Source organism: Plutella xylostella, chromosome 10 (assembly GCF_932276165.1).
Source record: "Plutella xylostella chromosome 10, ilPluXylo3.1, whole genome shotgun sequence".
Taxonomy (NCBI): Eukaryota; Metazoa; Arthropoda; class Insecta; order Lepidoptera; family Plutellidae; genus Plutella; species Plutella xylostella.
This window is the reverse complement of record NC_063990.1, coordinates 1,006,554-1,030,084: the sequence shown is the minus strand read 5'-3', so window position 1 is coordinate 1,030,084 and position 23,531 is coordinate 1,006,554. Positions and strand designations below refer to the sequence as shown.

The following is a 23,531-nucleotide window of genomic DNA, read 5'->3' as shown; positions in this document are numbered from 1 at the left end:
TAGCCCGCTGGAACGGAGAAGAAGGGTTAGATTGTGAAGCGGTCTTCTAAGCGTTTCGGTGAGTGCAGCTGAGGGTTAGATTGTGAAGCGTTCTTCTTAAGGTGGGTACTGACCAAGGTTACGAGGTGTAATGTGACATGTTACACAGCGAGCATTCGTGTTGTCAGTACGTAGTCTTACGGGGAAACCAGCGATATTTTAGAACGAACGTTGCGTAACATGCTCGCTGGGAATGTTACATTACAGTCCGTAACGTTGGTCAGTACCTACCTTTAGCTTCGGTGACTAGAGCTGAGGGTTTAGACCATGGTGAGAAGATTGGTGATTGAGGTTGTCAACCGCGGACTATAGAGGAACAATTGATAAGTCACTTGGATAAGGCTTTTTTGCACCCCGATGAAGTCTTTATTTAACAACATTTTTTTTCTTCTTTTTAGCATGTGTCGGTGACAAAACTAGAGTTAGACTAGGTCTTGTCACCGTAGGCGCAAAGAATTGTCCAATCAGATTAATTGTCAGCCACTGACGGCCCAGGATGATATAAGGAACAGGTGACGCCACCCAAGGAGGCTCCTTTTGTGCACCCCATTAACCTACATTCAATCCGCCCGTGCACCGACTAGTAAAGTTCCCAGAATAGAGGATGAAAGAAACCCCAAATTCGACACGCAATTTCAGTAAATAAAACCAATTTGTGCTCCTTCACAAGGGAATGATTTTGCTTAAAACGCTTTGAGCACTGATTAAGTTTAGACGAGACGTTTTCTACGTAATAACTTAGCTTCGCCTTGTAAGCCATAGCAAAAAGGTTTTGTGAGAAACAAATTATTTTTTAATAAAATGTAAGTGGAGAGACTCGACAAGGAATAGAGGACAAAGATTAAAGTAACATTTAAGGCATCGAAGTTGTTGTTTTCTGGCGGTGGGTAGTACTGGGGCGAGGCTGCTTGAAGCGCTACGTATTGTTGATATAGATAAAGTTGTCACTTGATAGTACTATAGTATAATGTGTTGAATGGTAATTTAGGGAACTAAGAAAAAACACATTAATTTTATTTAAATCAATTAGCGCATAATAAATCCTTCTGTTTTGGAAATATTTAGACAGATACGCATAGTGTAAGTAAATAATACTCATATCTAACTGCAACCCAAAAGATAACTCTTTTAGTCAAACTGAAGCACGTCTTACAAAATATACATGCTTGGTCTAAACATATTGAACACAAATATACATTTAGAATCCAAAAGAAGTAAGTAATAACTCTGACCTTTTCTTGATCTTAAGTCGACAGCAGAGTACTTTATATTGAGGTCTCCTTCCTAAGGCGCTCACGATAACAGAATGGAAATTTCTTGAAAGTATTTAGATTTAACATAATTTGACACAAAGGACAGCGCACTTTTTTGAGGGTTTTTTTATTACAGCTGAGGAACAAAATCTCATTGTTAAATTTGATTTGCATCTGAAAACATCAACAAAGAAGATTACAATTTACTCTCGTTTCAATTCAATTTTACAATAGCTTCAGATATCTCTATGGTCTGAAGGAAACAAGGTATACACAATGGATTAATCCATGCCATAACCGTTCACCCATCCATTCGAAAAGATAAAAGAGCTATCGGGGATTCGCCTAGGATTTTGATCGGCAAAATCTCGGCCGCTATTAACTGATTCCCTTTACGTCGTCGCTCGGATCATATTCCTGTTCTATCAGTTTGAGCAATTACTATTATTGGATTTCCTGTGGCTTGCCCTAAATAGGCAGCCGGCCATCGACGGCACATCGTATCTGTAGCGACAACAAATAGACAGAATTTTACAGTTGCCAATTCCCAGGCAGATTGAAACAGTCATCCGGTCTAGCTATTTGTCTATTGCGGACAGATTTCCCTGTGGGACGCCCTGCAGCAGCCGACGGATAAAAATTGAGAATTCGGAATCGTTCTTTAGGATGTATTGAATACATTTTAGCGCAGAGAAAAGTGGAGCGAGTTTTAGTGTCTCAAGTAGGGTTTAGGCGAAGCGAATCAACTCACGGCTTCACAAACTCAAAGCTACTTCAAATTTAAGCTCGGCGACTCAGATGTCTTACTTTTTTAGGTCAAGTGACTTTAACAAGGGTCCTAAATCATCAAGGCTGTGTTTTGTAAAAGGTTTATTATTTATTTTAACAAAACAAATTAAGTGAGCGTCCTAAAGCTTGCCTCATTTATATTCAAAACAGGAGCCATAAACTCCCACGGAAATTAAAATGTTTGGACCAATAGGGTCATTACTTCATCGTAAACCAGTTAAAAACCATTTACTGTGGGCACCCTTTCGTCCCTTTTTCGGGGGCTGCATACTAAATATGCCATTTAATTATAATAACATAAGCTGTGTATGGCACTAATAATATTTATAGTGATAAGATTTTTTCATCGGGGTAATATCAATCGCATAACCTATTCATCTCTTTATGCGTCCAGACGTTTTAGTATTTCTATGTTTTTATAGGTGTTTTTGCAGAATTGTGCATGTCTTTTTACATTACAAAAATACATAAAAATTATTAAAGGTATTCTTTCACCAGCCGAGTCCCGAGACAGGTGGCTCGGAAGTCTTGAATCTAGTTATCAGATGAGCGGAAGCGGCGGACAAATTCAACAATGGCGGCAAGTCGGCGACTGCGGCGATGGCCAAGTTTCAGCAACTCCACAAGATACCCCCCCTGGCTACTGCTTACTTCTGCTGAACAATTTGTGTTCATTGGAAAGTTAGTTTATTATTTTTGTGCGAGTAAATTCACAAGGCCGTTTAAGGTTTACAAAATTAGCTTCGCTTCTAGAAATGTTTTTCCTCATATCAGTTTTTTCGTTGCCTTGGATTTTCTAAGTATATTTTTCTTACACATTTTGCTTTTTGATATAAATAGGAACCGAATAATTTTCAGCACATTTACCAAACTCAGTTTGTATTCAAACAGGACGTACAACTTACATGTATTGTATGTATCTACAGGTCTACACGAATGCAAGGTACAAAGTAATCGCAAAAACCTTGTGATCTCATAGCATTAGCCGCGCTCATTGTCACACGACGAATTTTCTTGAAATTAGGTATAAATTCTAACTCACACGGTGACTAGGATCTAATCACATTTGTGAAGGTCTAGTTATTTCGTTAGTGCTATTGGACGCAGGTTTGCCGTAAATATTTATTATCTTACTTATATAACTTTGTGCATACCTACCTTTAGTTTCAGATTTCTGTATAAATGACTTCAAATCTCATCTTCTGCGTTTAAACAGATACGTAATTACACCTTCTAACCCAAATCGTTGATTGTAATCTAAAAATATTTGCGTTGAGCGCTCGTTCAGCCTCTTAATCAGTTTCGACTACTTAACATAATTACTATTAATTACTTTAACGTTTCCAAATTGGTGTTTGTTCTGAAGTCCGGGTGATTCGGAACCGGGTCTAAATCCGGGATCTGTTGACCGGGCCGGGCGTCGCACGTTCCGTTCACTCGGCCGGGGAACAATCCGATTAATTTGTCTTGCAAAATCGATTAAGTGCTACGCGAGAGTGGGTTTGCTCCTTGTTTTGCGCAAAGAGGATTGTGCTCAGGTGCCGCCATTGCGAGGCGCGTCGTTCTTGACTCACGCTGGCACAGATTTTGAGTTACGAGGGTGTTCCTCCGCCTGATTCCCCGCCGCCGCCGCCGGCGCTGTCGCATATCTCCCCCTATTTTTTCCGGAATTGGGCGATAAGCATCAGCGCCTGTGCTTCTTGACGCGCGATAAATTTCACGGATTGGAAACGAATTTTGTGCGTGAAATGAAAATTTAACTTTCAGCCTTGAGCAGTTGGGCTCAATTTTGTGGTCTCGCTCGGCGTAATTCTGTTTCTTGCGACCGCGGATTTTGTGAAATTCAAATGGAAAATATGAGGGCCTCATCTAGATGTTGAGCTTAGACCTTTTAACTGGATCCGTTTATCCCTAAATTACTCGTTAGAGACGGCTTTCAGGATTAATTTCAGCTGTTCAGCATAAAATGTTCACGGTTTGAGAGTTGCAGACTCTTGCAGCCGTCTCGGGAGCAAACTGGAGGTATTATGAGTTTATCTGCCGCTTATTGCAATCCACGCCGCTTGTTTTGTCGGACTAAGAAAATTACGAGGATTTCTGCTTCTTATATAGAAAACTTGGTGTAGTTTCATCGCTTCAAGTGTTTGTATAAAACAAAGATGGCTTGATTAATCCGAACCCTTGCTAAGTTTAAATAGAAATTAGATATCTGTTAATTGTTCAATCACTGTTATTAGAAGACCTACCTACTTATTGGTTTGGGGAATGTTTTAAAACTTATAATATGTCATCTTTATCTATTGTAATAAAAAGGTTTATCCAAGACAAACATAACAATACCCTGTTTTATATAACGTGTTATTCGTTACAATAGGGTCCCTCATAATAAATATTACAAAAACTGTATTTATTGTACTCATTCAATGACGGCTATACGACCAAGTACAAATGTACAGTGAAAAGCGGATGACTCGCTTCGGACAACCCTTTCGGGAATTACAGTCGTGACCATAATGTATGTATGTGTAAAAAAACTCACGTAAGCAGCTCTGCTGTGTAGTGTCTTTCTCTATTTTGAACAGCTTTCTCGCAGTATAGTACACAAGCGAATTGAGAACCTCCTCCTTTTCTCGAAGTCGGTTAAAAATTACAACAAATGTCACACTAAAAACTCACGTGAGCAACTGCGTAGTATCCCTCTCGATCTTGAACAGTTTCCTCGCCGTATAGTCGTTGACTACCCCTTCGAGAATTACAGTCTTTAGCACATGTATGTGTAAAAAAAACTCACGTGAGCAGCTGCGTAGTATCCTTCTCTATCTTGAAGAGCTTCCTTGCCGTGTAGTCGTTGAACTTGAGTATGGCGCGCGTGACGTCCTGCTTGCGGTCGATGTCCGCCTGGTCCGCGCCCTGCCACGACTCGATGTACACCAGTGACACACGTGTGTTGAGTGTGCGGAAGTACTGCGGGTGAGAATAGAATAATATAATATAATATTATTTATTCCATTTGCCCCAGCAGTGGGAACGTGATGATGTGATCATTTATTCGATTAAGATGATGTGATGTGATATACAGGGGGTTGCAAAAAGGGTATACTAAGCCGAAACCTACATGTGCAGCATGTTATATCTAAGCCCGAAACTGAAATCAGAATTTGAAAATTCGCGAAAAAAAAAACATTTTCCATAGAAACTTTGTTGGTCACGTGACTTTTACTATGGAAATTTTTTTTTTTGCAACATCCTGTATAGTCTTAATAATAATCTACCACCATTTCACAAAGGCTGGCTGAGCCTTTTCTGGGGAGAAGAAATGGCGAAAGAAACTCCTATTATAGCATGGAGTGTTTGAGGTTATGTTTGTGATTTGGGGAATATGTTTTAGATACACTCGCGAGCATTGAAGCAGTTTCGCTTAAAAAATGGACCAAATTTTTAAAAACAGATCCTTGATTTAAAATTTTAACACAATATTTACGTTGGTAATATTTATTCTGATTCGCTGCTAAGTGAATTTGATTATTGGAGACGGCGTTATTAAACTTACATCTTATGCTAATTTAAATTATATGAAAGCTGGATTACAATATCAAATATAGAAAAAAGGATTATAATGTCAAATCTAACGAAAAAAACAAAGTATAACAAATAAAAACAAAGTTGTTCGTTGTGTTGTAAAAACTACGTAAAATACCGCACAGCATTTCAATCTGAGGCAGGTGATACAGAAACCTCATTTACTAATGCACCCTGTGAAATGTTGATGAAACTATTAAGAATATTAAAAGTAACAAGAAACACAAGTAGACCGGAATAACTTTCTAGAAATTAAGAAACCATGCACAAGTTCTGTGGAAACTCGGGTAGTTCATCAAACTTAAACTTTTAACTTCGTCTGCAACTTAACTATTGTTGGAATTGCAAAGCAAACCCACAACTTATGTTTTATGAGAATTTTCCACGAATTCAACATGTTTTGAGAGCATTGTACATAGACCTACGAACAAAATGAAGTTTTTTTATGAGTTTGGTATTTTGTTACCTACATTCGTAAAATATTATGTTGTATATCTGAGTCACTATTAAATGTTTTGTATTATGCAATTCGGTTAGAAAGTTTATAAGTTACACTCCGCATTATCAGGGCTTTTTAATTGACGACCGAATGGCGTAGTGGTTAGTGACCCTGATTACTGAGCCGAAGGTCCCGGGTTCGATTCCCGGCTGGGGCAGATATTTGTTTAAAGATAGATATTTGTACCCAGGTCTTGGGTGTTGATATTTATATTTAGTATATATCTATCTATGTATTTGTGTAGATATATCAGCTGTCCGACACCCATAACACAGGTTCTGCCTAGCTTAGGGTCGGATGGCCGTGTGTGAGATGTCCCCACATATTTATTTATTTATTTATTTAATTTGGGTCGGGTTATGTTAACAACTTCAGCTGGCTTATTTTTACGAACACTTTTATCTCAGCTTCAATTTTGCACTTTTATAAACATTTTACGCCATTTTAAAGGTGAGCTCGAAAATTCGCTTAGCTCTTTAAATACTTGAGTGACCAAGGTTTAACTTGCTAAAGGCTTTTGCACCTTAATTTAGTTTGCTTTTACACAGATGTTGGAGAAGTTTTAACAAATACCAGCGACTATATTTTCTTTTGGCAACCCTAGTACTAAGATTAAACGAGTATGTACAGTATAAGTAAATACAAGTATTAATCTAAAAGAAATTAAAAGCTCTGTTTTTGATGAAATTTATCACGTTACTTGGAATAGCTACAACTAAACCAATTTTGATGAAATTTGTCGACAGAAGTCTATACTTTCTTTCACATCAAACAAAGAAATACTGTATATTTTGATGCTATAGTTACAGTACTAGAAAAATACACCTTATATCATCCTTATTTACGAACACACATAATTATAGATGCTTGTTTTTTGGATAGGCCTCGCAGCTTGAGCAGCCTTTGACACGCGAAGCGAACATTACAGCATGGTGGTTGTCTAGGGGTGTCACTTTATATATATATTTATATATTTCATAACAACCAAAAAAAACAACCATAAATGACTTATAAAAACCTAAATAATTAGTATAAGTATTTGATATCAAAGTTAACTTTCGACTAAGATAGTTATCATGTTGTTAAATATTCGCGAAGGTCCATTTACAATTAATATTATGTAGAATGACGTGTTGTGTGTATTTATAATTCTACTGTAGCATTGTCTCTTAGACTCAGTTTCGTGACATACATTTATCCTTGTTAAAGCTCTTAACTGGAGAATATGCAAAGCTAAACTTAATTATTTACGAGCAGTGGACAGCCCTAGCCCATGTGGGTATGTAGTCCAGTACTAATAGCTACAATGATGGCTCTCTGTAAGCCCCTGTCTGTTGTTTTTTATCGGCCTATTTCGCTATGTTGCGAACTGTACCCTCAACTTTAGCTTTTGTGTAGTGGAGGTACAGATGAAGTTAAGTAGTTCCATATTTTCAAAAATAAAATTGCTCTTTAACGGTTGTAACGTCGTACTTAACTTTTCAGATAAAATTCCTGTAAAACTTTTTATAAGTCTATTTCTTTTTTAGATTTAAATGTACGTGTAGGTCATAAATAATGAATGTACAGTAAGGGGCAGATAAACCTGACCCCCCTCAGAAGCATTGTTACTATGAGAGGGGGGGTCAGGTTTTTCTGCACCTGACCGTACATATACATAAAATACTGTATAGTAAATTAAGGGAACAGTGCCAAGATTTTCATTCGTGAATTTATCAACATTTAAGTAATAGACGATTTGTGTGTAAAAACTTAAAGTTTACACGTACGCTACTGTACCTCCATTATAAACTCCACTCCATGCTATTCATTGCGGTCGACTAAGTCCGCAGTATTACGGCATAGTTGGGCCGGCACAGTTATAGTTCGGCTTACCATCCCCTTACAGAACTGTTAGCAGCGAGATAATCTTGAAGCGTTGAAATCGAGACGTTTTTCTAACGAGAGTGGTCCTCAACTGAAGGGTTGAATGTGGGCTTCCAAATGTGTTGTTTGAAGGGCATTAAGTAATTTGTATTGGGTCGGGCGAGGGTTACCTCGACAGCGAGAGGTTGGGTTGGATTTATTACGGTTGATACACTTCGTTTAGATTCTGCAACTATTGAAAGAAAACTGTTACTGTGGATCTCACGCCGATAAAAACGCACTTTAATTATTTGAACAGGGTAGGCAGATCTGCATTTCTGGAGCCATTTAACACTAGTTTTTTTGTTCCTTAACGGAAGGACAATTGCCAGCACAAATAATGCATAATATAGTTATATATACTTATCTGCCGCTACACGGGTTCGTTATCGACGTAGATAAAAGTCACTTTATCGCGATTCACCATAAATACAGCGCCGTGATTTGTAAATCGCGCATTAACCGAGTTTATCAACGTCAATTACTGACCATTCTAAAAGCCGCACCTATTACATACGTTTAAATAAAGTTAAATAAAACTCACCCGACCCTTGTAAGAGCCGCACCTATTAAACACCTATACGTGTAGATAAATAAAATAAAACCCAAAACAACTCACCAAATCGGCAATATTAGCGACTTGTATCGCGTCATGCACGACCTCCGCTCTCGTACTCCCGTTCCTCTTCTCGAACATGGCGCGGTCGATGACCAGCGCCGTCTCGATGTACTTGGTGGTCTCTCTGACGTCACGCCGCCGCCGGTTGAGCGCGCGCAGCCCGCTGTCCTGCCACCAGCGCCACGCTCGGTCCACCTTGCGCGGCTTTGACCTGCGGGTAAGGGGGGGTATTAGAAGGATGGATACTGTGGGTGGGTTGAATGTCTGGGTCATAATGGAGATTATATATTAATGCATATGTGAGTGTGGATTACGGCGTAGCTTCGTAGCATTGTCGTAGCCACTCGTAGCAGCTTCGTAGCATCGTCGTAGCCGCTCGTAGCATCGTCATAGCTACTCGTAGCGTCAAAGTCATATGAAATGAAAAGAAATTTTGTTCGATGTTCGTTACATCTTCGGACTACTACTTATACTTATACTCCGTTTGAAAATTTGTGCATAAAAAAGCGATATATACACCTGCATATACCAATACATTATTATATAAAAAGGAAAACCAATAATTACATTCCTCATTTAACTTTCTTTGTTAGGTTTTTAGTAAATTCCGAATTTACGATTGATTTACTGTCAAGACTTTTAAAATAATTACATCAGGATGCTACCAAAGCGTATTTTTATTCCATCGTGACACAACTTTCACGATGTTCATACACTTGTGCGATCTTATTCCGACGATTCGCTGCCGTTGTTCGTAATATCTACTACAATATGCAAGAAACAAGACTGTTTCTGGAATTTATAATTATAATGGCAGGAATTATGTCCTATTCAGAACAAACTTGTAATATTTTCAAACAATTAAATGGTTTTTTCTTCTTAACGATTGTGAAATGCAATATAATAATAATTATTATTTACACGTCCTATTTGCACTTCATGCTTACATATTCTACTTCATACAGCAAAAACGTATTCGGACGAGTGTGGCCCGTCCCTAGCTTTAAAAACTCGGCCCGATTCAAGTTTCAGGAAAGCTGATTAAGACTTTACTTTCGTCTTTTATCAATCCTCGAACTTCTGGGTTTAATCAAGTTTATCTCGCTAACTGTCTGTCAAGTGAACTCGGATCAAGATTTGAATATTGAACATCGCTGGTTTGATACATTTACGTGAATTAATCGTATGTCTCCCCCATCAATTTACTTCAGAGCACTTAGGGCAGGAGAAAATAATTATAAATTGTTTTTTTATGTTCACAAATTGTTTTTTTTTTTGCAAAGATCTTACAGAAATGTATTTAGCTATGTATAAAAGTTTAAATAACACAAATAATGTATCATATAGGTATATTTAGATCTTAGCGGAAGTGGTCGCTGTTGCTTTATATTTCAGGAGCGAGTCAATATTGCTGTTACTAAACAAACAGCGCCTCGACTCCGGCGGGCGGCGGCGGCGGCGGCGGCGGCGGGGGGCGGGGTGATCCATCGCTTCATTTGTTTGGACAGTCTAGTTTTGGAAAAAGCAAACAGAGCGTTGGGCACGAATAATTTGTACGGGAAATTAATCCCGGGATATCCCCGGGAACGCCCGCTTAGTGCTCCCCGCATCCGCTTAAGAAGATTTGTCATGTTCCCGATAAATCTCTTGAGAGAGGCATAGACACGTTTTGGAATTGTTTTTCGTGAAATTGCTTTGGACAAGTTAAACAAAGATATTTTTTAAATTAATTTTAAATTTTCAGATTCGATTTTATTAATGCCTATGAGTTAAAATATCTATGATATTTCCATTGCTGTAAATCTAAAATTTCATTTCCAATTGAATACTCCATAATATACAATAAAATACAACATAATATACACATGACATGATGTGCAAAAACTTTAAAATCTCGAACCATCTAGAGTATATTATTATCGTAATCCAGCTTCGGTATCTAAGAGCTCGTGTAAAAGCGGAAAACAATCAATCAGGCAGCAGTAACAGTTGTACTAAATCTATGTTGTTTTCCGTTCAGAGACATTGAAAAATACATAAACGTGTGTAAGTAAGCAAAAGGAGAGACAACGAGCATCCTATTTAAAACAACGCCAATTTACCGCTTACTCTTGCGAAAACAAGTGACAAATCGCAAAGATGAAAACAATATAGAGCACTTTGGTGTCGCACGCCATGATTTATTTGCAGTGAGAGCCGGCGTGGGGCGCCCCGCAGCCTACTTATGTCGCGGGAGTCGAATAACATCAATGTTCGACAAAAAACTTCCGCACACGCCCCGCCCCGTTCGAGATATGAAATCGCGGGCATGATGCCCGCTGTCGGGGTTGCCAGCAGGGATTATGGATTATATATTTTTATTCTACCTTATATTTTTATTTTATTCTACCTTGAAATTATTACCTTTTTTTTGGGTATAAGATAAATGCCAAGGACATGGCGAGACATTTTTCAGGAGAAGCTGAGCAATGCGTGCGACTTGGTTCCACATGGAGCACCTAATCTTCGGCCTCCTTTATGGCTGGTGCCACTATTCCACTTAACCTGTCTATCAGAATCCACTGAAATATTTTTTTCTACCACAATAGGTTCAAAGAATTCCCTGTAGCCTGGCAACCCCGGCTCCCGCGCCATCGCTATTCGATCTAACATTCAAAGCGTGTGTCGCGTTTCGCCAAAAAACAACGCACTCAAATATTTCTTGGCACTAGTGTTGTCACATAACTGGCGGCGCAAATGCTTCCGCTGATGGAGTTATGCATAAATAACGGGACGAGAGTTATTCTATGAAGTCTCAAGGTGACAAGTTTTTCGCAGGTTATTTTGCCAACCTTCGATTTATTGTTACGAGATCCAGTAGATTCCAGAACAATACTTTGGTGTAGTAAGTTTCTTTTAAAGTATTTTTGGCTCAATCTGAATATCAGTAACTTGCTCATTCAAAAAACTAGAGCCCTTACAGTAAAGTAAATATAGTTCATAATATCTGCCATAACGAAAGGCATCACATGATAGAAAAACGCTTCCATTAAAGAGCCAATAGGATCAGCGACAACGGCAACCAATCCCACAAGTGACAAGACACTGCAGATGTCCTCTTTGGCAGACACTACAAAAACTCTAGTTGCACTGAACCAATGACAAAGGAATAAAGAGAGGACCTGGCATAAAAATCGGTACTTAAAAATATATCGTCGTCTCTTTTTAACTTATTGGTGTTATCCTACGTAAAAAATTACAACAGTAGTTTTGTCTTTGCCTAAAATTACAACATTGCGACCGGTCGCCATGTTGATTGACATCCAAACACAAGGTACTTCAGCTGTCAAACAATTTGTTTGTTTACATTTTTCAAGAAAAAAGCCGCCATTTTAATTGAAACCAAAGTTTAGGTAGGCGCATTTTTTTCGTGGATATGCCATGTCCTCTCTTTATTCCTTTGTCAATGCACTGAACGCACCAGACATCACTATTGTGTATGCGTTCCACTTATTTCGCGGGCCGCGAGTGCCGACGTGCACAAAGCTACAAGCACAAGGAGGGTCACTCTATACTGACGAAAACCCAACTAAAGAGAGCTGTCGTCATTGCACGACACGGCATGCTACAAGATAGAAAGAGTCGTGGTGACAGCAGCGCTACGAAACCTCGTTTTTCTTCATTATAGAGTGATCTCCACGTTTATAGCGAGCACCCGGAATCGCAAGTATCGTCGGCTATGCGCTTTAAGAGCTCAGAATGATGAATGCGGTGTGAAGTTGTTTAATTACATTTGCAGTATTTGAGAAAATAATTGCAGGAGCAGGTGCCGGGCAGCGGTCGCGTCGTAACTGCTTTATTGCACCATCAGTCTAGTTCAACAAGGCTTTTATTTGCTCTGTTATTGTATACCGCGGTGTTTATCCGACTATAAAATATGAGTATGTATTTATAGTTTTATCCCATGATCAAGAACAAAATATTCCAATACACCTACTGATAATGTTAAACTCCTCGTGGTTGCTGTATAAACGATATAATATGGGTCACATTCAAACGTCTTCCTTCGAATTTAAATTTTTGTGAATATGCACGCGTGCTTGAGCAAGCTTGAGGCCCGGTTTCCACCAAAGGGCAGAGGAGAGGAAAGGTCTAATTTTTCTTCGCTTGATCCATTTCCACCGAAGCTAAGCGGAGAGGAGATGTTGAAATAACGGAATCTGATTGGTTATTCAAAACAAATCTCCTCTCGTCTCCTCTCCGCTTTGGTGGATACAGGGCCTAAGTCCTGAGAGCGTGCCAGTCTACTGCTCTGGCCGAAACAAAACACAATCAAAACTCCATCAATCACTCACAGCGTCCCAGGGTCATCGCCGAGCGGCGTCTCCAGGTAAGACACATGCTTGGTGCGTCGTGTCTTGGCGTTGTACTGCAGCTTGTTGGCACACCCCTTGTTGGCCTTCGTGCGAGCCTCGAAGATCACGTGTGGGTGCTTCTGCTGGAACAAATCGAACACACGGGAAGTGTTAAGGATGGGCTTTGATTTGGGGTTGTGGGGTTAGGTTAGGGTTTTGTTGGAAAAATGTTTAACTCTCACTCATTAGGAGAGAGTGTGATGTAGTGAGTACGAGCTCGCAATCAAACAAACGTACGTGTTGCATAGTGGGCATATTTTTATGTTACGCCGCATGCTTAGTTTATAGTATATGATATAAAACCAACAGATACAGAGAATGCTCATGGACAATAGTGGATTTAACGTATTATAAGTAGGGTGCACGAAAGTTGCCTCACTGGGTGCGAATAAAAATTACTATTAAACCATTACCATACAAAGCACAATAAAAATAGCATCAGTAATTGAATATTCCGTTACTATTATTTGTGTTAATAGTGAAATTGATGAATGAAAAGGGACAAAGCACTGAATATCAATACCGCAAAACATTTAGATATTAATTAATAATCACTGTCAATAAAATAGCACAGTATAATGAATGGATTTGTAATTTTTTTGGAGTATTCAATTAGAATCCTTAAATCGGTCATTGTGTCGTTCGCACAATGTTTTAAAATTTAACCATTCCGTGACCTATGCCAATTGGTCTTACATACACTCACAAGCAATGAATAAGTTCCACAAACTGGTGACACCCAATTTTATAAAACATTTTAGCAATTTGGGATTTGATCAAAATGTTTACATTTTTAGTTGGTAATATTCTGATGCGCTGTTTAATGTACTTCAATATTGCAGACGGCGTCATTTAGCTACTCTTTTGAGGTTTTGGAGTAGTTATAATTTGGTGCAATTTTCACCGTAACTTTTTCATTGCTCGTGAGTGTATTTACACACAGCCGATTGGTCTAATAAATTTATCTCCACACGGATTGGCTAGAGACATTCAGTGGCTGTCAAACACGCGATCCTAAACACCTCGGAGATAGACCGGGGCCAATCGAGACACGTCCAGCGGCTTAATGGTGCAATAAAAGCGACCGGCGAGCGCGCTCGTGACCGGACTCGCGAGTGGGACGCCCTCCGCCGGCGCTGGGGGCTAGCGGGGGTACAGTGACAGTGGTTGGATAGGAAAGGTAAAATTAAAAAGTTCAAGGTTTTATTAATTAATATTTCTTTTTGTGAAATTAAATCGATTATTTTTTTGCCGTAGAATTTTACAATTAAGTACTTGTTAAAAGTCATAAAGTTGTAAACGTCCATAGTTTGTTATTGATTACTCTTTGTTGGAAACGACTCGTTGAAAAATGTAAGAGGGACATATAAATAAGTACCTAATAATACCTACACGACTAATTATGTATCTTAACTAAAAAAGAGAATGTTGTATAATTACTAGTGGTGTTTAAAATAAAAGAACCTGGGTAGATTAAGTCGGATAATGTGCCCATCATCATCATTATCATTAGGAGCGTAACAAGATTACGACATGGTCTAACCAATATTTATAAAACTTAAAAATAAACTTCACTACGTTTTAAGACTTCATACATAATTTTTCATCCACCTAGATAGGTATATGTATGCTCCTACGTATCAATACAGCGTTACTTTATATGGTTGAGAAAGATATTCCCGTGATGGCACAGTCGAGTGGCTCTCCGGTGGCGATAACATTTTATTATTCTCACAGAACGTAAACAAACAAATGCAGTAAATATTTACTACGAATCAGAATTGACTTGAAGCTGAAGATCTTAGAACAGAGTTATTGTACGCTAGGTTGATATCTTATGGTTGAATTAAAAACGAAGTAGTTAAACTAAGTCGTTATATTTTGTCGAGTATCTAACTTCACGGCATAAATTTTCTAGTAAATAATGTAAAAAAGATAAATGCAAGTGTGTCATGTGTGTTTAATTGTTTATAGTAGGTACTTATTACTACGTATATGTTATTTGGTCTTATGTGTACATTAAAGTATTTATAAATAAGTACTATCTATTGAATCTAGTCTATTTACAGACTACACAATCTAGCCTGTGTGTGGTTTCGGCAGTGGTTAAACATTTGATTGAATCAAGTGAATATTTTGGTAATTCAATATTTCATTGTAGAAAATATAAATTCGTTCGGAATTTTGATATTGTTCGCCGGAATGCCCATATTTTAATAAATTTTAATATAATAAATATTTAACTATGTACTTTGCTCCCAATACATTGAATTCCAATTCATCATTGAGTACATTTTGAATTAAATGATTTCCCCCTTAGGTATTATACATATAACTTAAAGGTAGTTCCAGTTTAGAACCGGTTACAGTGCAGAGCTTTTATATAAATCTGTATTCTAAAGTCGGCTTTAAACCAGAACTATCTTTAATCTTCGTTTTATAATAATAGGAGGAACTAGTCCCGTTACCGTACCACCACCGACACATAAACAGCGTCGCTCACCTGTCAAAATCTGTCCGATCCATACAAGTTACGTCAGATTTATATAGGACCGACGCTCATGATTGTTGTTTGATTGTTAATTGCTAATGTTCGGTGGTGTTAACACCACTGTCGCTCTATTTGTGCCACTGTGTAGGTGCGTGCAACTGCCCGCATGGCGCATCTTCACGAGCGGTTTCGAAAATCCCGTCTACCTTCTATCTGTGACGTCATGGGCCCTTGAGACCGGGGTACTATCTAAGATTGCCTTTCAGCAGTATATACCGTCCCCTGGAGGTGGCTCGCAAAGTGCATTCAGGAGTAGTGATCGTTTCTAGACTCTTGCTAGACAGATGTCTATTGTTTTCTCTGTGACGTCTGTGCTGTCTTGATTGGAATGTTCTGTGGAATGGCGTGTCATTTATTGGTTAGGTCGCAGAATTACATGTCTGGTTCAGTAATGTTTTCATGTTTTTCATGTGTATGTTGTCAAAAATTGTTCACAATGACCTCCTGAGTTCTCAGTAAACCATTTCTGCAACCCTGTATTTATCATTATTCCTGTATACTGTCCTTACAATTGCAAGTATTTAGTTATTTTGTGCATTTTTATAACTTTCCCCTTTTTGGGCACAGAACAATGCCTAATTACAGGGGAAACAGTTTTGAAGTGAAATCGTAGTTTACTGAAAATATCTGGTAAAAAAAATGTTTCAGTTTCAACATATAAACGCATAAAAGTACTGGCACACACGCCACGCCTCGCGCACACCGCACAGCTCCAAAATTCCAATTTCAAACAATGTAACATTTAAACCGGCTCTATTCAGTGATATTGTTCGAGCGTTAAAACCTTATTCAAATTGTTCAATTTCGGTTCAAATTTGAATTGCTTTGTAAGTAGTTGGGCCGCTGTTTGACCCGCAAATTTCAGTATTCGTTTGTTTCGAGTTTTGTGTACAACTAGTACTAACGTCAAATTAAAGCACCCTTCGGCGCGTTGGGCCTTGAAGCTGGTTGTAGATCTGATGAAGCAGACCGGAGTATTGTGGCACCTTGGGAGAATATTATATCAACAGAAAACCCCTCTTGTCTGATAGTCATATTTATTCATAAATACAAAGTGTATTTGATTTGTTAAAACGAGAGTGTCCCGTAAGTTAACAAGTCGAGCTCAAGTTGCTTTGAATGACGAGTTATATCACCTCCTGCCGGCTTGACTTTAACGTACGGGACACCCTATATATCTAAAAACCATAAAATCCGTTCATGATTTCAACAAGAACATCTTAGATAAGAATATCTTCTTATTAAAAATTATAATTTCTTAGACTCGAAGGCACTGCACCTTCGCTAAACAGTGGAACAAAGTATCCCGGACCGAAAACAAAATCATAGTTGCAACAAACGAAGATGATAATAATAATAAAAATATTAAATACTGTTTCAGAATAACAGGTTGTTTACCCTTCTGGATTACAGGGCGAATAAAAAGGATTTGTCTATTTACGGTACTGTAGTGTTTGTACCATTTACGGGTTTTACAGGTAGGCCTTTAGAAATAATAATAAAAGTATTTCAGACCAAAAAATATTCATAGTGAGTGTAAGTAACAATCTTAATACTGAGTCAGATTAATATTATAGGTTAGAACAGACAATTTATTTACATATCATATTTTGAAATACCGAGTTAAGTATCACAAATATTGTCGACTTCAGTCATTCGTTCATTAGCAATTCGATAGCACTGTCAATGGATTTCGAATGCTATTTATTAGTTTCTAACGTTACGGACAGTTGCGCTGATCAAGATGTCATACAAAATGCTATCGAAGTACTCTATCGACTTGAGTCGACAATATTATTCGTGATTCGCACACGATCCTATCCTGTTCCTATTAAACACTCCAAATTCACGCGTTTAAAATAAAAGCAAACTTTTCAGTTAATTTTCTATCAAAAATACAATGTTATTAAGGTCAATCAATATGAAGAAATAATTCCTTTGGAAGGTGATGAAAGGCCATCGTTCCATTGAACGCTCGCCACACGCGGGTGTAAATAGCCAGTATTGAAGCCCCAATCGGGCACTACTGTAACACTCTCGGCCTTTTGAACGAATCATTCGAAACGGGGAAGCGCTGGGAATAGTAAGTTGAAATAAAGTGTTTCTAGTTTAATTGAATACTCTGATATAAAGTTTGATAATTTAGTTTCGTCAGTATTTTGGGTAAAATTTTTGTGTGGATGGCTACTGTGTGTTACTAGTTGCCATCACATTATTATCTATCACCATCAAAGTAAAGTTTTAATGATGTCTGCACTTCTACAAAAACGAATTGATTATTAATAGGTACTAAAAGTATACCAAATTATAAAAGTTATCACAGAAGATAAATGCTACCAAATGAATAAAATGAACAAGTCACATTTCAACAAAGTTACAAACACTAAAAGCTGACTCTCATATTTCGTCGTTAACCTAAAGTCGACCATTATTCCGAGATCAAAATAAAATATAGCGCTAAACTATTGCAGTTGTTTCCACAGGGTGCAGAGTGCGGCGGCGGCGGCGGCGGGCGCAATATGGCGTCCACTCCAAATAAAAAATGGCCGACGATTTAGAGGGATAAATAGCTAAATTGGATATTTCTCACTTGCGGTGAACATTGGCTGTAATTTATCTTTTCGCGAACATTAATTCATATCTTTATTTATTGATGCTATTATTACTTAATCAAGTAGGTCGTCTTTTATAAAACTATCTCCGTTGAAATGTTTCTAGTTATTTCAAAGGTTTAGATTCACATAAATGTTAGAATCAGTGAGTGAAATCTGTGCCGGAGTCGTTCCACGGTTATTATTCTAAGGAAATCTTAATTATTTGTCGAAGTTTGTTGGAGCGCTCTCTCGTTAAGAAACTGCAGGCACAGAATTACTGGCTGCTCAAGAAATGCTTCTGCTTTTATTAGCGTGATGCACTTTCATACAGCTGTATGAGCAGTTTTAATTGCTAATCAGAACCAGGTGACAAAGTAAAAGGCGAGACGGAAAATAAAAGGTATTACGCGCTGCTCTCGACGTTTATTTGCAGAAGAAACTCACCTTTTTATTGTAAACTAGAGCTATCGGTACAATATAATCTTTTTAAAAAGCAAATCATGTTGTACACTCTCGAACTCACAATACAAGACAGACATTAAAAGTTATCTTGGAAAAGCACGTCTGAATAAACTGATTCGATTTTCGACGAGACATCAACAAATAGTTAGAGGAACTTGTTGGGAACATCATTCTGCTCGGGTGGCTCCTGGAGGCTCCAGGGGGCTCCAGGGGAGGGGGGGCTACAGGAGTACAAGTTCCCGAGGCGAGCGTTTACGAAGCTTGTAAAGCATACCGTTGACGCACGGAACTTTCCGGAAAACTCCGGTGAAAAACTAGTCGGGATTTACTGCCAGCAGTCGAGTCGGATGTTATCTTCTAACATATAATCTGACGGAAATTTGCGTGCGACGGGCGTTTGATAAGTTTTGCACGTTCGATTTATGGACGCATCCGCCGCTCAGTAATGGATGGGCTTGGCTGGGTATGTAGACGTTATTTATTGGTAGAAATACTTTTAGAGATAAATGAAATAACTGACTGCTGTTACTTTACAATAACTTAAATTAATGATTAACTTAAAATAAAGCGTATATCTTCAATTTATACAGTAAATTTTTCAAAATAAATGATAATCTTCTTATTTAAAAATATAGATTTATAAAATCCAGAAAAAATGGCCTATATGCCTCCAAAACCCTCATACGAAGTCGACCTATAAATATAACAATTATGTATTAATTATATACTATTAATTATGTAATATAGACACAATAAATCTCATACTGTGAGTCATAATCCGACGTGGGCAAGTGGCACGGAGTGGATGGAGATATATTCCTGCAACGTTATAACAGCGCAAGACTCAGGACGTATGCAAATACAAGGACATTGTGTGGACTTGAGAGCAGTCGGATTAGCATACAGCAGGGAAGAACACTGCGGAACAATGACAGGGCGAGTTGGGAACTGGGGATGTGGTGTGTGAGAACTTGGTTTGCGAAAAAAAACTTTAGGAAGTTATCGGCCTTACTGTAAAGACTTAGACGGTATTTAACAGATGTTTCGAGCTTTTAAAAGCCTAACAAATCTGTGAAATTTCGTTTTAAACAGTTGTTAAACAATGTACACTATATGCAGCGGGGAATATAACCCTTAATTAGGCTAGGTGAACATGGATCCCTTATTGTTTTGGACGATAACCCAATGATTTTATGTCAAATAAAATGTTGGTGCCATACATGTGCTGTATAGGTGCTTGGTTCAATTCGATATCACTGGCAGATTTTTATTTAAACATTTTCATTAGTCTTTGAAACATTTTAAAATTGTTTCATCCGTTAGAGCTACTTTATCATTATCTCATACAAATATTTATTACAGACTCCTCTTTTCCTTCGAGGTTTTAAAATTACGTCCACTGGTATTCGTCTAAGCAGAATTTGAATATGAATGGCACCTCAATGCGACATGGTTGCATGTGGGCAGCACAGAGGACACTACATCTATGCAACAGGAACCTTGTCGCTGACACCATTGTATCGTGCCAATTACTTGCAAGGATTGAAACTAAGATCTGTTTGTGATATTGTAAGATGATGTTACGTAACTGAGATTTGCTGCGCATTTAGCGTGGGTCTGTCAATGCATTCTATTGCGCCATTTACTATGGGATAAAACATTTTGTATTTTGTATACATTAATCATTGGCAGCAATAGACCAAAATACATCCGAATACTAGTCACCATCATGCACTACACCGTTTCAGATAAAAATCCGATTCCGACAGAGACGGATAAACAGACATGGTGGTTTTCGATCGCTGTAAAATATACCTAAACCTAAGTTTTTAAATTAAATAATAACCTTTAAAAAACATAGCTCATATTTCTCCAAACGATATTTTCATACATATGTTTTTCCGAAACTGTAGTTAATTTATAATGATGGCATTTTCATAAACAAACACCGCCTTCTAATTAGTTTCCCTTCGCGGAATTCCCCGAGCTGCTTGTTATAAATCAAGCCAGTGAAATACTATCGTACGCGGCATCTAGCTACGTGTGTGGGTACAGTCAGCGAAATAACTACATTGGCCACTCCAGCGCAAACATCAAGGCGACCGAATGGCGTAGTGGTTAGTGACCCTGACTACTGAGCCGAAGGTCCCGGGTTCGATTCCCGGCTGGGGCAGATATTTGTTTAAACACAGATATTTGTTCTCGGGTCTTGGATGTGCCCGTAAAATGGCAATAGGCCCGCCCACTATTACATTGGGTCTAACACTGGCGAAAAGTGGGTGCAGCAATGCACCTCTGCCTACCCAGCAAGGGAGTACATTAGTACAAGGTGTGAGTGTTGTGTGGCCACTCCAGCGCAAACACATGATATTTTTTTACCCCCGACAAAAAAGAGGGGTGTTATAATTTATCGTGTCTGTGTAACTGTGTGGTATTTGTCTGTGGTAGCGTAGCTCCCCAACGGCTGAAACGATTTTGGATTAGATTTTTGGGTCGTAGGTGTTTTTAGCCATAGTATAAGCCAAAAAGTCGGCTTAGCCGCTCAAAATTTATGCAACTTTTAGTGTCGGGGGTTTTTAACGTTGTTATGATCCACTGACGGGTGAAAAATACTTAACCATTACAGAGATTATTTATTTGTATAGATAAAATAGTATTTGATTCATCAACCTTCCACCGATGAGTTTCAGGACCACATATTTCTTTGGCCGACTGTACGTATGTAGGTATGTTGTGGCACAACCGTCCTTATTGTGATACAATTTCCACTAATTAAATGAGAGCTTCTCGCTATTGTGTTTCTAAACATTCGCGTTTTATTTTGACGAAGTATCTTCGCAGCCTTCCGAGGCTTAAGTGCTCGTGGAAGATTGAATTCATCCTGTTAGTCGCTTCGGGGAATTTGTGCCTCTAGTTAAACAATTTGAATCGGTTATTTGAAAAGTGCATTGATAGAATATGCTCTTAGGCACGTTTCATCAAAAACTAAACATCCGTTAAATAAGCATACGATCATTTGTTAATATTGTATTGTTGTTAATTTTAAGTGTGCTTAGATATTTTGAAAAATAATTGTAGGACTCTCTCTAATGAGTACAAAGTGTGTGAAAGCGAACACCTTAACTTCACATGAATACCAAATACAAATATACGAACCCTAATTTGAAACATGGGATGAAAACTTTGTTCCACAACTACGCAATAAATTAAATACAAATATTGCATCCAAGCCAGCAATTATTCACGTACAAATGAAAAGCTTCAACCTAAAACCAACACAACACTTTTAAAACCCACTAAGCGTTTAACCCTCTCGCTGGACAGGGAAAAAAGATATAAAATAATACAAAATCCGGGTCCCGGCGTCTCGGAGGCACACTGGGAGAAACTCAAGGTAATTTAGAAGCAGACTTAGATTTAAGAGGTGCATTTGTGGAGACACCACCTGTGGGTTATTTATTGTCGGGAAAGTGGCTCCGCCCGAGTTATAGGACACGATCTATGTATTGGAGATAGTCGCCGGGTTATACCGTTGCCATGTTGATAGCTATGCAAAAATGGTGGCAATATTCTCCGCTTATTTTAGTTTACGGTTGTGGCAGCTGGTCCAAGTATGTTTTAGCTTCGGACGAAATAGAGAGATGTTGTGAGTTTGACGCGTGTGTCTGTTTAAGACTCGTGAGTGTAATTGGTTAACATGTGAGCCCTTCTTATCATCATCAATGAAAAATCATGGATTATGATACCGCATACCGGTGTACTTTTGGTGTAACTGTTTCCGCGGGTGTGGCTTTTGTGATGTTTTGAATACAGAATATTGACACGTAGGAAGGTTTTCACAAGATCTTAGTTTGTTGTGATAGATTGATGTTTTGTGATAGTAAAACATTGCTGGGATGATGGATCGTAATGGCTGAGTAAATTTACTTACTTGTAAAACAAGAATGATGGAAGGCTCTATGTTTTTTTTATCAAAAATAATATCTGGTGTTTACTTTTGGTATGAGAACATAAAATATTCTATGAAACATGATAATGTAGGTCAGAAAAATATATTGGCAGCATAAAAGCGGCGCACTAGCATAGGTATAACGTTATTTTTGCTGGTTACATAAAGTTTTTATATATTTTGAACATAAAAGCAAACCCATTTATTACAAAAACCTGAATGCATAGGCCAACCCGCACTAGGCCAGCGTGGTGGACTAGGTCTAAAACCCTTCCTTCATTGGAAGGAGACCCGTGCCCCAGCAGTGGGGACGTGATGGGTCGTGATGGAATGCATAGGAGGTGCTCAGCATGGAGTACCAAATTATTTGGCGGTTCAAGCCTGAACAATATAGGTAACTTTATGTTTTCTTATTCATCATAAAAAATTGCCGATGTCTCATATTTGTAACTTCTTTACAAGGCGGAATACAAAGTAAAATTTAGGAAACATATCGCTTAGAGTCAACTTTTACAGCCATATTGACATAATTTAATCTGTTGGTTTAACGAGTAGTGTGTTTATGTAAATAAAAATATTTAGGTTTATATTTTACGAGACAAGGTCATTAAACTTCAACAAAATCTGAGGTTTATTGCAGATAAAACCGACATAATTCGATAGAGAAACTTTGAAATGTGCTACCAAAGTCTATAAAGTACCTAACAAGGTGTAATAAAAACTTTGCGATCGTCAACAACTAGGCATAAAGGAAGCTGGAATTTTAGTCAGAAAACTCAGAAGTCATCCTGCTAGGTTCGGGGAAGACAAACTTTCAGTGTTGCCAGCTACTTAGATATTATTCGATAAAGCACTGAATTTAAACCTCGTCGTGAAATTTATGTGATAAGTGAGCAAC

At 38.2% G+C, this 23,531-nt stretch overlaps 1 protein-coding gene across 13 annotated transcripts in view; it reads right to left on the bottom strand.

The window, feature by feature from the left end:
* LOC105382920 (disintegrin and metalloproteinase domain-containing protein 11) overlaps nt 1-23,531 on the bottom strand; it is a 388,227-nt gene that overhangs the window by 21,278 nt on the left and 343,418 nt on the right. For all 13 annotated transcript variants that reach the window (XM_048623425.1, XM_048623415.1, XM_048623418.1 and 10 more), the window contains 3 exons: nt 13,018-13,157; nt 8,684-8,894; nt 4,873-5,045 (listed from right to left, as the gene is read on the bottom strand). In XM_048623425.1, coding sequence (XP_048479382.1) covers nt 4,873-5,045; nt 8,684-8,894; nt 13,018-13,157 — 524 coding nt within the window. The remainder of the gene's footprint in view (nt 1-4,872; nt 5,046-8,683; nt 8,895-13,017; nt 13,158-23,531) is intronic.